Source organism: Mixophyes fleayi, chromosome 4 (genome assembly GCF_038048845.1).
Source record: "Mixophyes fleayi isolate aMixFle1 chromosome 4, aMixFle1.hap1, whole genome shotgun sequence".
Taxonomy (NCBI): Eukaryota; Metazoa; Chordata; class Amphibia; order Anura; family Limnodynastidae; genus Mixophyes; species Mixophyes fleayi.
This window is the reverse complement of record NC_134405.1, coordinates 168,131,394-168,145,609: the sequence shown is the minus strand read 5'-3', so window position 1 is coordinate 168,145,609 and position 14,216 is coordinate 168,131,394. Positions and strand designations below refer to the sequence as shown.

Genomic DNA, 14,216 nt, shown 5'->3' with positions numbered 1-14,216 from the left:
ACAATGTAAATCAAGCTTGTCTTGTCAGAACAGTTTCAAATTAGGGACACACAAGCTTGGTGGGAGATATTTCAAAGAAAAAATGTAAGCCTTATTGTAACTAAGAAATAACCACTGCTTGGTAGTAGAAGAGGCTTTTTTTTAGGGAGGAAGCTAACAAATTCTGTGATTCCTTTAATAAAATGTTAGAAATTCTACAAAAGTAAACTATGTATGTTTACTTAGAGTGAGGTATTAGATATCCAAATAGCACAAAGATTTGATATTGTATTCATCTCTTACTTTTTAACTGATTAATAATGTTTTCAATGTATTTTATGTACAACTTAACAGAGCAATTTATTTAATTTCAGAAGAAACAACACCAGCAGGATCCCCAGACTATATTGGTACAATTAATTTACATAAATAAAAACCATATTAGAGCAGCATTTATTTTTAAAACAGTTAAGCTATTTGGTTTTAGCATCCAGCAGTAGACACTTTAGTTAGAGCCAAAGTTAGGTATATTTTCAAAAAGGGATGTTAATGCTGCAATACCACCTAAAATATTATTCCATAAACACTGCTACCGATGTTACTATATTTGTCCTCACTATGATTGGCCGAGACTTCTTTTTGTTATCTGCCCAAGGTGGGCACATTCTTGCAATAAAAGTGGAGGAATAACCAGCATGGTCTGTGTCAAACAATTTAGCCCACAAATACAATATTTATAAGAAGGGTGGGTGGGTATTTAGGTGCCACTTAAAACATATTTTCTGACCATTTGTAATGCCTGAGCAGAGGGTGATTCAGATGCATGCATTAAGGACAGACATAGAATGCTAGTTGACAGTAGCCATGGTAAAACAGAACAGCACAAAACGCATCCGACACAAAAATACAGGCAAACATAAGAAACAATAACCTTACACCACAAGGTGGTACCAAACAGAAGGTTAATATCTGGGGGGATTCATTCAGCACCCCACTTGCTCAAGATAATTGAATTATACCTGGAAAGACAGGTGGGCAGAGTCTACGTTTCAAGTAATGGCACTTTTATTAACAGAGACCTAGTTCTATTCAGAATGAAATAGCGAACCCAGCTATCTTTACTGTTATCTCTAAAATTTGTAAATATTGAGACATTAACAGAATATTTGAATAAATCTCTCCTGCTCAGCACCCTCCAACATCAGTCATTACCAGTTATATATATTGAAAAGCACACCAGAGCTGTAGTACCATAAGATAAAGCATGGACAAATATTTTACACAATGTAAATCAAGCTTGTCTTGTCAGAACAGTGTCAAATTAGGGACACGCAAGCTTGGTGGGAGATATTTCAAAGAAAAAATGTAAACTTTCTTGTCCCTAAGAAATAACCACTGCTTGGTAATAGAAGAGGCTTTTTTTTAGGGAGGAAGCTAACAAATTCTGTGATTCCTTTGATAAAATGTTAGAAAATGCTACAAAAGTAAACTATGTATGTTTACTTAGAGTGAGGCATTAGATATACAGAAAGCACAAAGATATGATATTCTATTTATCTTTTACATTTTAACTGATTAATAATGTTTTCAATGTATTTTATGTACATCTTAACATAGCAATTTATTTAATTTCAGGAGAAAAAACACCAGCAGGATCCCCAGACTATATTGGTACAATTAATTTACATAAATAGCAACCATATTACAGCAGCATTGTTTTTTAAAACAGTTAAGCTATTTGGTTTTAGCATCCAGCAGTAGATACTTTAGTTAGAGCCAAAGTTAGGTATATTTTCAAAGAGGGATGTTAATGCTGCAATACCACCTAAATTATTATTCCATAGACACTACTACCGATGTTACTATATTTGTCCTCACTATGATTTGCCGAGACTTCTTTTTGTTATCTGTCCAAGGTGGGCACATTCTTGCAATAAAAGTGGAGGAATAACCAGCATGGTCTGTGTCAAACAATTTAGCCCACAAATACAATATTTATAAGAAGGGTGGGTGGGTATTTAGGTGCCACTTGAAACATATTTTCTGACCATTTGTAATGCCTGAGCAGAGGGTGATTCAGATGCATGCATTAAGGACAGACATAGAATGCTAGTTGACAGTAGCCATGGTAAAACAGAACAGCACAAAACGCATCCAACACAAAGGTACAGGCAAACATAAGAAACAATAACCTTGCACCACAAGTTGGCACCCAACAGAAGGTTAATATCTGAGGGTATTCGTTCAGCTCCCCACTTGCTCAAGATAATTGAATTATACCTGGAATGACAGGTGGGCAGAGTCTACGTTTTAATTAATACCACTTTTATTAACAGATACCTAGTTCTATTCAGAAGGAAATAGCGAGCCCAGCTATCTTTACTGTTATCTCTAAAATTTGTAAATATTGAGACACTAACAGAATATTTGAATGAATCTCTCCTGATTAGCACCCTCCAACATCAGTCATTACCAGTTATATATATTGAAAAGTACACCAGAGCTGTAGTACCATAAGATAAAGCATTGAAAAATATTTTCCGCTATGTAAATCAAGCTTGTCTTGTCAGAACACTGTCAAATTAGGGACACACAAACTTGGTGGGAGATATTTCAAAGAAAAAATGTAAGCTTTATTGTCCCTAAGAAATAACCACTTAACCACTGCTTGGTAATAGAAGAGGCTTTTTTTTAGGGAGGAAGCTAACAAATTCTGTGATTCCTTTGATAAAATGTTAGAAAATGCTACAAAAGTAAACTATGTATGTTTACTTAGAGTGAGGTATTAGATATACAGAAAGCACAAAGCTATGATATTGTATTTATCTCTTACTTTTTAACTGATTAATAATGTTTACAATGTATTTTATGTACATCTTATCAGAGCAATTTATTTAATTTCAGGAGAAACAACACCAGCAGTATCCCCAGACTATATTGGTACAATTAATTTACATAAATAGCAACCATATTACAGCAGCATTTGTTTTTAAAACAGTTAAGCTATTTGGTTTTAGCATCCAGCAGTAGACACTTTAGTTAGAGCCAAAGTTAGGTATGTTTTCAAAAAGGGATGTTAATGCTGCAATACCACCTAAATTATTATTCCATAGACACTGCTACCGATGTTACTATATTTGTCCTCACTACGATTGGCCGAGACTTCTTTTTGTTATCTGTCCAAGATGGGCACATTCTTGCAATAAAAGTGGAGGAATAACCAGCATGGTCTGTGTCAAACAATTTAGCCCACAAATACAATATTTATAAGAAGGGTGGGTGGGTATTTGGGTGCCACTTGAAACATATTTTCTGACCATTTATAATGCCTGAGCAGAGGGTGATTCAGATGCATGCATTAAGGACAGACATAGAATGCTAGTTGACAATAGCCATGGTAAAACAGAACAGCACAAAACACATCCGACACAAAGGTACAGGCAAACATAAGAAACAATACCCTTGCACCACAAGTTGGCACCCAACAGAAGGTTAATATCTGAGGCTATTCGTTCAGCTCCCCACTTGCTCAAGATAATTGAATTATACCTGGAATGACAGGTGGGCAGAGTCTACGTTTTAATTAATACCACTTTTATTTACAGATACCTAGTTCTATTCAGAAGGAAATAGCGAGCCCAGCTATCTTTACTGTTATCTCTAAAATTTGTAAATATTGAGACACTAACAGAATATTTGAATGAATCTCTCCTGATTAGCACCCTCCAACATTAGTCATTACCAGTTATATATATTGAAAAGCACGCCAGAGCTGTAGTACCATAAGATAAAGCATTGACAAATATTTTACACAATGTAAATCAAGCTTGTCTTGTCAGAACAGTGTCAAATTAGGGACACGCAAGCTTGGTGGGAGATATTTCAAAGAAAAAAATGTAAGCTTTATTGTCCCTAAGAAATAACCACTTAACCACTGCTTGGTAATAGAAGAGGCTTTTTTTTAGGGAGGAAGCTAACAAATTCTGTGATTCCTTTGATAAAATGTTAGAAAATGCTACAAAAGTAAACTATGTATGTTTACTTAGAGTGAGGTATTAGATATACAGAAAGCACAAAGATATGATATTGTATTTATCTCTTACTTTTTAACTGATTAATAATGTTTTCAATGTATTTTATGTACATCTTAACATAGCAATTTTTTTAATTTCAGGAGAAAAAACACCAGCAGGATCCCAAGACTATATTGGTACAATTAATTTACATAAATAGCAACCATATTACAGCAGCATTTGTTTTTATAACAGTTAAGCTATTTGGTTTTCGCATCCAGCAGTAGACACTTTAGTTAGAGCCAAAGTTAAGTATATTTTCAAAGAGGGATGTTAATGCTGCAATACCACCTAAGGTATTATTCCATAGACACTGCTACCAATGTTACTAGATTTGTCCTCACTACGATTGGCCGAGACTTCTTTTTGTTATCTGTCCAAGGTGGGCACACTCTTGCAATAAAAGTGGAGGAATAACCAGCATGGTCTGTGTCAAACAATTTAGCCCACAAATACAATATTTATAAGAAGGGTGGGTGGGTATTTGGGAGCCACTTGAAACATATTTTCTGACCATTTGTAATGCCTGAGCAGAGGGTGATTGAGATGCATGCTTTAAGGACAGACATAGAATGCTAGTTGACAGTAGCCATGGTAAAACAGAACAGCACAAAACACATCCGACACAAAGGTACAGGCAAACATAAGAAACAATACCCTTGCACCACAAGTTGGCACCCAACAGAAGGTTAATATCTGAGGCTATTCGTTCAGTTCCCCACTTGCTCAAGATAATTGAATTATACCTGGAATGACAGGTGGGCAGAGTCTACGTTTTAATTAATGCCACTTTTATTAACAGAGACCTAGTTCTATTCAGAAGGAAATAGCGAGCCCAGCTATCTTTACTGTTATCTCTAAAATTTGTAATTATTGAGACACTAACAGAATATTTGAATGAATCTCTCCTGATTAGCACCCTCCAACATCAGTCATTACCAGTTATATATATTGAAAAGCACACCAGAGCTGTAGTACCATAAGATAAAGCATTGAAAAATATTTTCCGCAATGTAAATCAAGCTTGTCTTGTCAGAACACTGTCAAATTAGGGACACACAAACTTGGTGGGAGATATTTCAAAGAAAAAATGTAAGCTTTATTGTCCCTAAGAAATAACCACTTAACCACTGCTTGGTAATAGAAGAGGCTTTTTTTTAGGGAGGAAGCTAACAAATTCTGTGATTCCTTTGATAAAATGTTAGAAAATGCTACAAAAGTAAACTATGTATGTTTACTTAGAGTGAGGTATTAGATATACAGAAAGCACAAAGCTATGATATTGTATTTATCTCTTACTTTTTAACTGATTAATAATGTTTACAATGTATTTTATGTACATCTTATCAGAGCAATTTATTTAATTTCAGGAGAAACAACACCAGCAGGATCCCCAGACTATATTGGTACAATTAATTTACATAAATAGCAACCATATTACAGCAGCATTTGTTTTTAAAACAGTTAAGCTATTTGGTTTTAGCATCCAGCAGTAGACACTTTAGTTGGAGCCAAAGTTAGGTATATTTTCAAAAAGGGATGTTAATGCTGCAATACCACCTAAATTATTATTCCATAGACACTGCTACCGATGTTACTATATTTGTCCTCACTACGATTGGCCGAGACTTCTTTTTGTTATCTGTCCAAGGTGGGCACATTCTTGCAATAAAAGTGGAGGAATAACCAGCATGGTCTGTGTCAAACAATTTAGCCCACAAATACAATATTTATAAGAAGGGTGGGTGGGTATTTGGGTGCCACTTGAAACATATTTTCTGACCATTTATAATGCCTGAGCAGAGGGTGATTCAGATGCATGCATTAAGGACAGACATAGAATGCTAGTTGACAGTAGCCATGGTAAAACAGAACAGCACAAAACACATCCGACACAAAGGTACAGGCAAACATAAGAAACAATACCCTTGCACCACAAGTTGGCACCCAACAGAAGGTTAATATCTGAGGCTATTCGTTCAGCTCCCCACTTGCTCAAGATAATTGAATTATACCTGGAATGACAGGTGGGCAGAGTCTACGTTTTAATTAATACCACTTTTATTAACAGATACCTAGTTCTATTCAGAAGGAAATAGTGAGCCCAGCTATCTTTACTGTTATCTCTAAAATTTGTAAATATTGAGACACTAACAGAATATTTGAATGAATCTCTCCTGCTTAGCACCCTCCAACATCAGTCATTACCAGTTATATATATTGAAAAGCACGCCAGAGCTGTAGTACCATAAGATAAAGCATTGACAAATATTTTACACAATGTAAATCAAGCTTGTCTTGTCAGAACAGTGTCAAATTAGGGACACGCAAGCTTGGTGGGAGATATTTCAAAGAAAAAAATGTAAGCTTTATTGTCCCTAAGAAATAACCACTTAACCACTGCTTGGTAATAGAAGAGGCTTTTTTTTAGGGAGATAGCTAACAAATTCTGTGATTCCTTTGATAAAATGTTAGAAAATGCTACAAAAGTAAACTATGTATGTTTACTTAGAGTGAGGTATTAGATATACAGAAAGCACAAAGCTATGATATTGTATTCATCTCTTACTTTTTAACTGATTAATAATGTTTTCAATGTATTTTATGTACATCTTATCAGAGCAATTTATTTAATTTCAGGAGAAACAACACCAGCAGGATCCCCAGACTATATTGGTACAATTAATTTACATAAATAGCAACCATATTACAGCAGCATTTGTTTTTAAAACAGTTAAGCTATTTGGTTTTAGCATCCAGCAGTAGACACTTTAGTTAGAGCCAAAGTTAGGTATATTTTCAAAAAGGGATGTTAATGCTGCAATACCACCTAAATTATTATTCCATAGACACTGCTACCGATGTTACTATATTTGTCCTCACTATGATTGGCCGAGACTTCTTTTTGTTATCTGTCCAAGGTGGGCACATTCTTGCAATAAAAGTGGAGGAATAACCAGCATGGTCTGTGTCAAACAATTTAGCCCACAAATACAATATTTATAAGAAGGGTGGGTGGGTATTTAGGTGCCACTTGAAACATATTTTCTGACCATTTGTAATGCCTGAGCAGAGGGTGATTCAGATGCATGCATTAAGGACAGACATAGAATGCTAGTTGACAGTAGCCATGGTAAAACAGAACAGCACAAAACACATCCGACACAAAGGTACAGGCAAACATAAGAAACAATAACCTTGCACCACAAGTTTGCACCCAACAGAAGGTTAATATCTGAGGCTATTCGTTCAGCTCCCCACTTGCTCAAGATAATTGAATTATACCTGGAATGACAGGTGGGCAGAGTCTACGTTTTAATTAATACCACTTTTATTAACAGATACCTAGTTCTATTCAGAAGGAAATAGCGAGCCCAGCTATCTTTACTGTTATCTCTAAAATTTGTAAATATTGAGACACTAACAGAATATTTGAATGAATCTCTCCTGCTTAGCACCCTCCAACATCAGTCATTACCAGTTATATATATTGAAAAGCACGCCAGAGCTGTAGTACCATAAGATAAAGCATTGACAAATATTTTACACAATGTAAATCAAGCTTGTCTTGTCAGAACAGTGTCAAATTAGGGACACGCAAGCTTGGTGGGAGATATTTCAAAGAAAAAAATGTAAGCTTTATTGTCCCTAAGAAATAACCACTTAACCACTGCTTGGTAATAGAAGAGGCTTTTTTTTAGGGAGATAGCTAACAAATTCTGTGATTCCTTTGATAAAATGTTAGAAAATGCTACAAAAGTAAACTATGTATGTTTACTTAGAGTGAGGTATTAGATATACAGAAAGCACAAAGCTATGATATTGCATTCATCTCTTACTTTTTAACTGATTAATAATGTTTTCAATGTATTTTATGTACATCTTATCAGAGCAATTTATTTAATTTCAGGAGAAACAACACCAGCAGGATCCCCAGACTATATTGGTACAATTAATTTACATAAATAGCAACCATATTACAGCAGCATTTGTTTTTAAAACAGTTAAGCTATTTGGTTTTAGCATCCAGCAGTAGACACTTTAGTTAGAGCCAAAGTTAGGTATATTTTCAAAAAGGGATGTTAATGCTGCAATACCACCTAAACTATTATTCCATAGACACTGCTACCGATGTTACTATATTTGTCCTCACTATGATTGGCCGAGACTTCTTTTTGTTATCTGTCCAAGGTGGGCACATTCTTGCAATAAAAGTGGAGGAATAACCAGCATGGTCTGTGTCAAACAATTTAGCCCACAAATACAATATTTATAAGAAGGGTGGGTGGGTATTTAGGTGCCACTTGAAACATATTTTCTGACCATTTGTAATGCCTGAGCAGAGGGTGATTCAGATGCATGCATTAAGGACAGACATAGAATGCTAGTTGACAGTAGCCATGGTAAAACAGAACAGCACAAAACACATCCGACACAAAGGTACAGGCAAACATAAGAAACAATAACCTTGCACCACAAGTTTGCACCCAACAGAAGGTTAATATCTGAGGCTATTCGTTCAGCTCCCCACTTGCTCAAGATAATTGAATTATACCTGGAATGACAGGTGGGCAGAGTCTACGTTTTAATTAATACCACTTTTATTAACAGATACCTAGTTCTATTCAGAAGGAAATAGCGAGCCCAGCTATCTTTACTGTTATCTCTAAAATTTGTAAATATTGAGACACTAACAGAATATTTGAATGAATCTCTCCTGCTTAGCACCCTCCAACATCAGTCATTACCAGTTATATATATTGAAAAGCACACCAGAGCTGTAGTACCATAACATAAAGCATTGACAAATATTTTACACAATGTAAATCAAGCTTGTCTTGTCAGAACAGTGTCAAATTAGGGACACGCAAGCTTGGTGGGAGATATTTCAAAGAAAAAAATGTAAGCTTTATTGTCCCTAAGAAATAACCACTGCTTGGTAGTAGAAGAGCCTTTTTTTAGGGAGGAAGCTAACAAATTCTGTGATTCCTTTGATAAAATGTTAGAAAATGCTACAAAAGTAAACTATGTATGTTTACTTAGAGTGAGGTATTAGATATACAGAAAGCACAAAGATATGATATTGTATTCATCTCTTACTTTTTAACTGATTAATAATGTTTACAATGTATTTTATGTACATCTTATCAGAGCAATTTATTTAATTTCAGGAGAAACAACACCAGCAGGATCCCAAGACTATATTGGTACAATTAATTTACATAAATAGCAACCATATTACAGCAGCATTTGTTTTTAAAACAGTTAAGCTATTTGGTTTTAGCATCCAGCAGTAGACACTTTAGTTAGAGCCAAAGTTAGGTATATTTTCAAAAAGGGATGTTAATGCTGCAATACCACCTAAATTATTATTCCATAGACACTGCTACCGATGTTTCTATATTTGTCCTCACTATGATTGGCCGAGACTTCTTTTCTTTTTTTTCTTCTTTTTTTTTTTGACTAATGAAAATACCTATTTTTATTCACCACACTGTTGTTTAATTCACCACACTAAGCTCAGTGTTAAATACATTGGACAGAGCTTTTAATGCCTGTATCTACATAACATAGAATATAGATCTAAGCGTTACTGGAGATTATATGATATTTCAAGTACAATTAAAAATTATAATCCTTTATAATTTATTACATTTTCTTTTCACAGATTCAGATGAAAAAGGAGGTAATTTGTTCTTTAATAAGTAAAGGTTGTTTGCCAGATTGATACATATGTTATCAAAATTACTGTCAGATTGACATTAACTTGTATTATAATTTTATTTCAGAAAAAGTGCAAAAGAAAGATAAAGATGACAAATCAGGTACACTTTAATATCTGCCACATTTATATATATATATATATATATATATATATATATATATATATTTACTGGCAAGTGTAAACCACAATTGTCCATGTATACAGAAAGCCCCTCGCAAGAGATAAGGGGGTAAATGTATCAAGTTGAGAGTTTTTCATCGGGTTTTTAAGAACCAATCAGATTCTAGCTATATTTATTTAGTAAATTCTACAAAATGATAGCTAGAATCTCATTGGTTGCTATAGGCAACATCTCCACTTCAAACCCGCCGGAAAACTCTCAGTTTGATACATTTACCCCAAGATGTAGAATGGCTATTATATTTTTTTTAAGGTTAAGCATTTTGGTCTCTATGAGGTGCAATATATAATATTTACCTACTACATACAATGCAGCTCTGCTGTAAAACAGACTTTGGTGCATAGAGGTGAAGAGAGAGTGACACACAATTCACATGGTTATGACTAGTCTAAAAACCATCTATGTGTGTCCATGCTGCATTCATTTCCTGATGTGGCATTCTGACAGATGGCAGCACAAAGCAAAACAAGGAAAATATGAAGAGAGGAGAGGAAATGCTCAGTTTTCTCTTCCATATGTGCCTCTGCTCATATATCGCTTTTGTGTTTATTCAAAAGAAATGTACTTGCGGTACTATCACATTTATTGTAAGTGCAGATTTAGTACAACAGGCGCCTCTCCTACTTCCCAACATAATTCTTGTTTTGAAATAAGGACCTTTGCTAATATTAAAATTTTCCAAAAAGTTTCAAGCAAAACCAGTTGAAAAATTGCTTCAGAATAAAATTATTGCTATAACTTTGTATAACTTCAAATAAATGCATTTCTGGTAGTAAAAAAAAAACTATGTATTGTTTGTTGGAAATGAGAGTCACTTAGAATATAGAATGATCAGAGATTCTTGTATTAAAAGATATGATGCTGCCCAACTGCACTAGATACTGCCAAGAACAGAAACAGGAGGGGCGTCAGTTTTCTTAAAAGTCTCCAGTGACATTCTACTGAGTTATAGCTCACACAGAAACAGGAGAGGTCCCAGTATTGTTGCAGGTTTACAGTCTACGTGCCATTGCTAATTGCCATTGCTGAAATAGAAATAATAGGGCTGTCAGTGCACTTCAAAATCTGCAGTCACATTGTACTCTGTTATTATAGCTCACACAGAAACAGGAGAGGTCCCAGTATTGTTGCCAGTTTACAGTCTACGTGCCATTGCTCCATTGCTAATTGCCATTGCTGAAATAGAAATAATAGGGCTGTCAATGTACTTCAAAATCTGCAGTCACATTGTACTGTGTTATTATAGCTCACACAGAAACAGGGGAGGTCCCAGTGTTGCTGTCAGTCTACTGTCTACGTGCCATTGCTCCATTGCTAATTGTCATTGCTGTAATAGACAAAATAGGGCTGTCAGTGTTCTTCAAAATCTGCAGTCACATTGTACTGTGTTATTATAGGTCACACAGAAATAGGAGAGGTGCCAGTGTTCTTGCCAGTCTACAGTCTATGTGCCACTGCTAATTGTCATTGCTGAAATAGAAATAATAGGATTGGCAGTGTTTTTAAAATCCCCCAGTCACATTGTACTGTGCCATAGCTCACCAAGAAATAGGAGAGGTGTCAGTGTTTAGTGCTGAAACAGAAATTTCAATAATAGGACTGGCAGTGTTCTTAAAACTCACCAGTGACATTCTACTGTGCCATAGCTCATACAGAAACAGGAGGAATGGCAGTGCCATTGTCACTCTCCAGTCTCAGTCATGGTGATCCATCCTTCTACGTCATGTACTAAAACCTATGTTCAAGTGCATAGTGGTTTTAAGTCAGGGAAACAAAAATGTAAAACAAAAGCTTGTACCTTTTTAAAGAAAAAAAACACCTCTCTAATAAAGGTGAAAGTTTACTATACAAAAACATAAATTTGCCAAAATGCCATTCTACTCATGCCATTCGCATCAGCTAGCTCCCGTCTTTCAGTTAAATCCCAGCACCTGCAATCTACACTGTCATCATCCTCACCCTCATCAGTCTGACCATCAACCTCACACAATAGTAATTCATTCCACTATAATCCACCATTACCGAAGTCTCTGTACTTTGATGTAATTGCCAGTAATGGCCTTCCCCATGGAATTTGTAGTTCATTTTACGACAGAGTTGTCACAATTTTTGGGCAATTCTTTTACACCAGACCAAATGTTAAAATGTTGTGCTGACTCATCTGCATCACCACTGGGTGTCTTGGGAAAGCTAAGTTTTTCCAAGCAGCAGTTGCCAAAGAAACTGAGAGAGGATGAGTCATCGTGTCATGTACCACTTGAGCTGTCAGCTTGCTACCAAGAGCTCATTGCATCTCTTGAAATCTGGGTCAGCCGGATAGAAAGAGAATACATAGCTCTTAAACCTAGGATCATGTACAGTTCCCAAAATGTAGTGATCTGATTTTCCTTGTTTTGCACATCATTGCTTTGCACAAAAGGGACTTTACAGGTCAGGATACTGCTGCTCTTAAGATTGCACCTAAATCAACCATTTATCGGATCATCAAGAACTTCAAGGAGAGAGGTTCAATATTTGTGAAGAAGGCTTTAGAGCGCCCAAGATCGTCCAGCAAGCGCCAGAACTGCCTCCTATTGTTGATTCAGCTGCGAGATTGGGACACCACCAGTGCAGAGCTTGCTCAGGAATGGCAGCAGGCAGGTGTGAGTGCATGTGCACACACAGTTAGGCGAAGAGTTTTGGAGGATGGCCTGGTGTCAATAATGCCAGCAAAGAAGCCACTTCTCTCCAGTAAAAACATCAGGAACAGACTGACATTCTTCAAAAGGTACAGGGATTGGACTGCTGAGGACTGAGGTAAAGTCATTTTCTCTGATGAATCCCCTTTCAGATTGTTTGGGGCATCTGTAAAAACGCTTGTCTGGAGAAGAAAATGTGAGTGGTACCATCAGTCCTGTGTCATGCCAACAGTAATGCATCCTAAGACCATTCATGTGTGGGGTTACCTCGCAGTCAAGGGAGTGGGCTCATTACCAATTTTGGCTAAAAACACAGCCATGAATAAAGAATGGTACCAGAACATCTTCCAAGAGCAACTTCTCCCAATCATCCAAGAACAGTTTTGGAATGAACAATGCCTTTTCCAGCATGATGGAGCACCTTGCCATAAGTCAAAAGTGATAACTAAGTGACTCAGGGATTAAAACATTGAAATTTTGGGTCCATGGCCAGGAAACTCCCCAGACCTTAATCCCATTGAGAACTTGTGGTCAATTATCAAGACATAAGTGGATAAACAAAAACCCACAAATTCTGACAAACTCCAAGCATTGATTAGGCAAGAATGAACGGCCATCAAATCAGTATGTGGCCGAGAAGTTGATTGACAGCATGCCAGGGCGAATTGCAGAGGTCTTCAAAAAGAAGGGTCAACACTGCAAATATTGACTCTAAACTTAATGTAATTGTCAATAAAAGTCTTTGACACTTATGAAATTCTTGTTATTTTACTACAGTATACCATAGCAACATCTGACAAACAGGTCTAAAGATACTGAAACAGCAAATTTTGTGTTATTCTCAAATCTTTTGGCCATGACCCTATTGCTTCAGAGAGCAATCTTAAATGGGGGAGAGGAAAATCATTGATTTTTCCTCCAAATTCCTCCATTAATGTTTTCCATATTTACATTGTAACATATTTCAAATTAAAACATTTTCTTTCAAGTTTAATGCAATGTAAAATCAATTGTTAATTATAATGTTTACAATTTGTCTCACATAATAAGGCTATGATTATTGATGGAGCTAGGTTAGGGTGCCATAGGTATCTTCTCTGGCTTGATTTACAGGAATCCCTTATGTTATCAGGACCCATGGGATAAATATACTAATTAGAAGACAGGTTTCCTCTACATTGTTATGAAAGTATATAAAACACTGTTGGTTCTATAAAACTGGTCATAAATTTTGTATTCCTGCTGCTTAGACCCTAGAGTCTATTGAAAAGATTATTGTCCAGTTTGTCCAAACACGTGGGTGACTGTGTTAGACCAGGCAGGTTGCTTCTAACATTACTGGAGCTATTAATGTAGCCAGAAGGGGCCTGATTCATTAAGGATCTTAAGTTTAGAAACTTCTTATTTCAGTCTCCTGGACAAAACCATGTGCAAATTAGTATTCTGTTTTGCACATAAGTTAAATACTGACTGTTTTTTCTATCTCTAAAATTTGTAAATATTGAGACACTAACAGAATATTTGAATGAATCTCTCCTGCTTAGCACCCTCCAACATCAGTCATTACCAGTTATATATAT

At 35.8% G+C, this 14,216-nt stretch overlaps 1 protein-coding gene across 1 annotated transcript in view; it reads left to right on the top strand.

Moving 5' to 3' along the window:
- Positions 1-843: 843 nt before the first annotated feature.
- Positions 844-14,216, top strand: part of LOC142150773 (integumentary mucin B.1-like) — a 57,947-nt gene continuing 44,574 nt past the window's right edge. The window contains exons 1-3 of the mRNA XM_075205965.1: positions 844-889; positions 9,721-9,738; positions 9,842-9,877. Of these exons, the coding sequence (XP_075062066.1) occupies positions 844-889; positions 9,721-9,738; positions 9,842-9,877 (100 nt within the window). The remainder of the gene's footprint in view (positions 890-9,720; positions 9,739-9,841; positions 9,878-14,216) is intronic.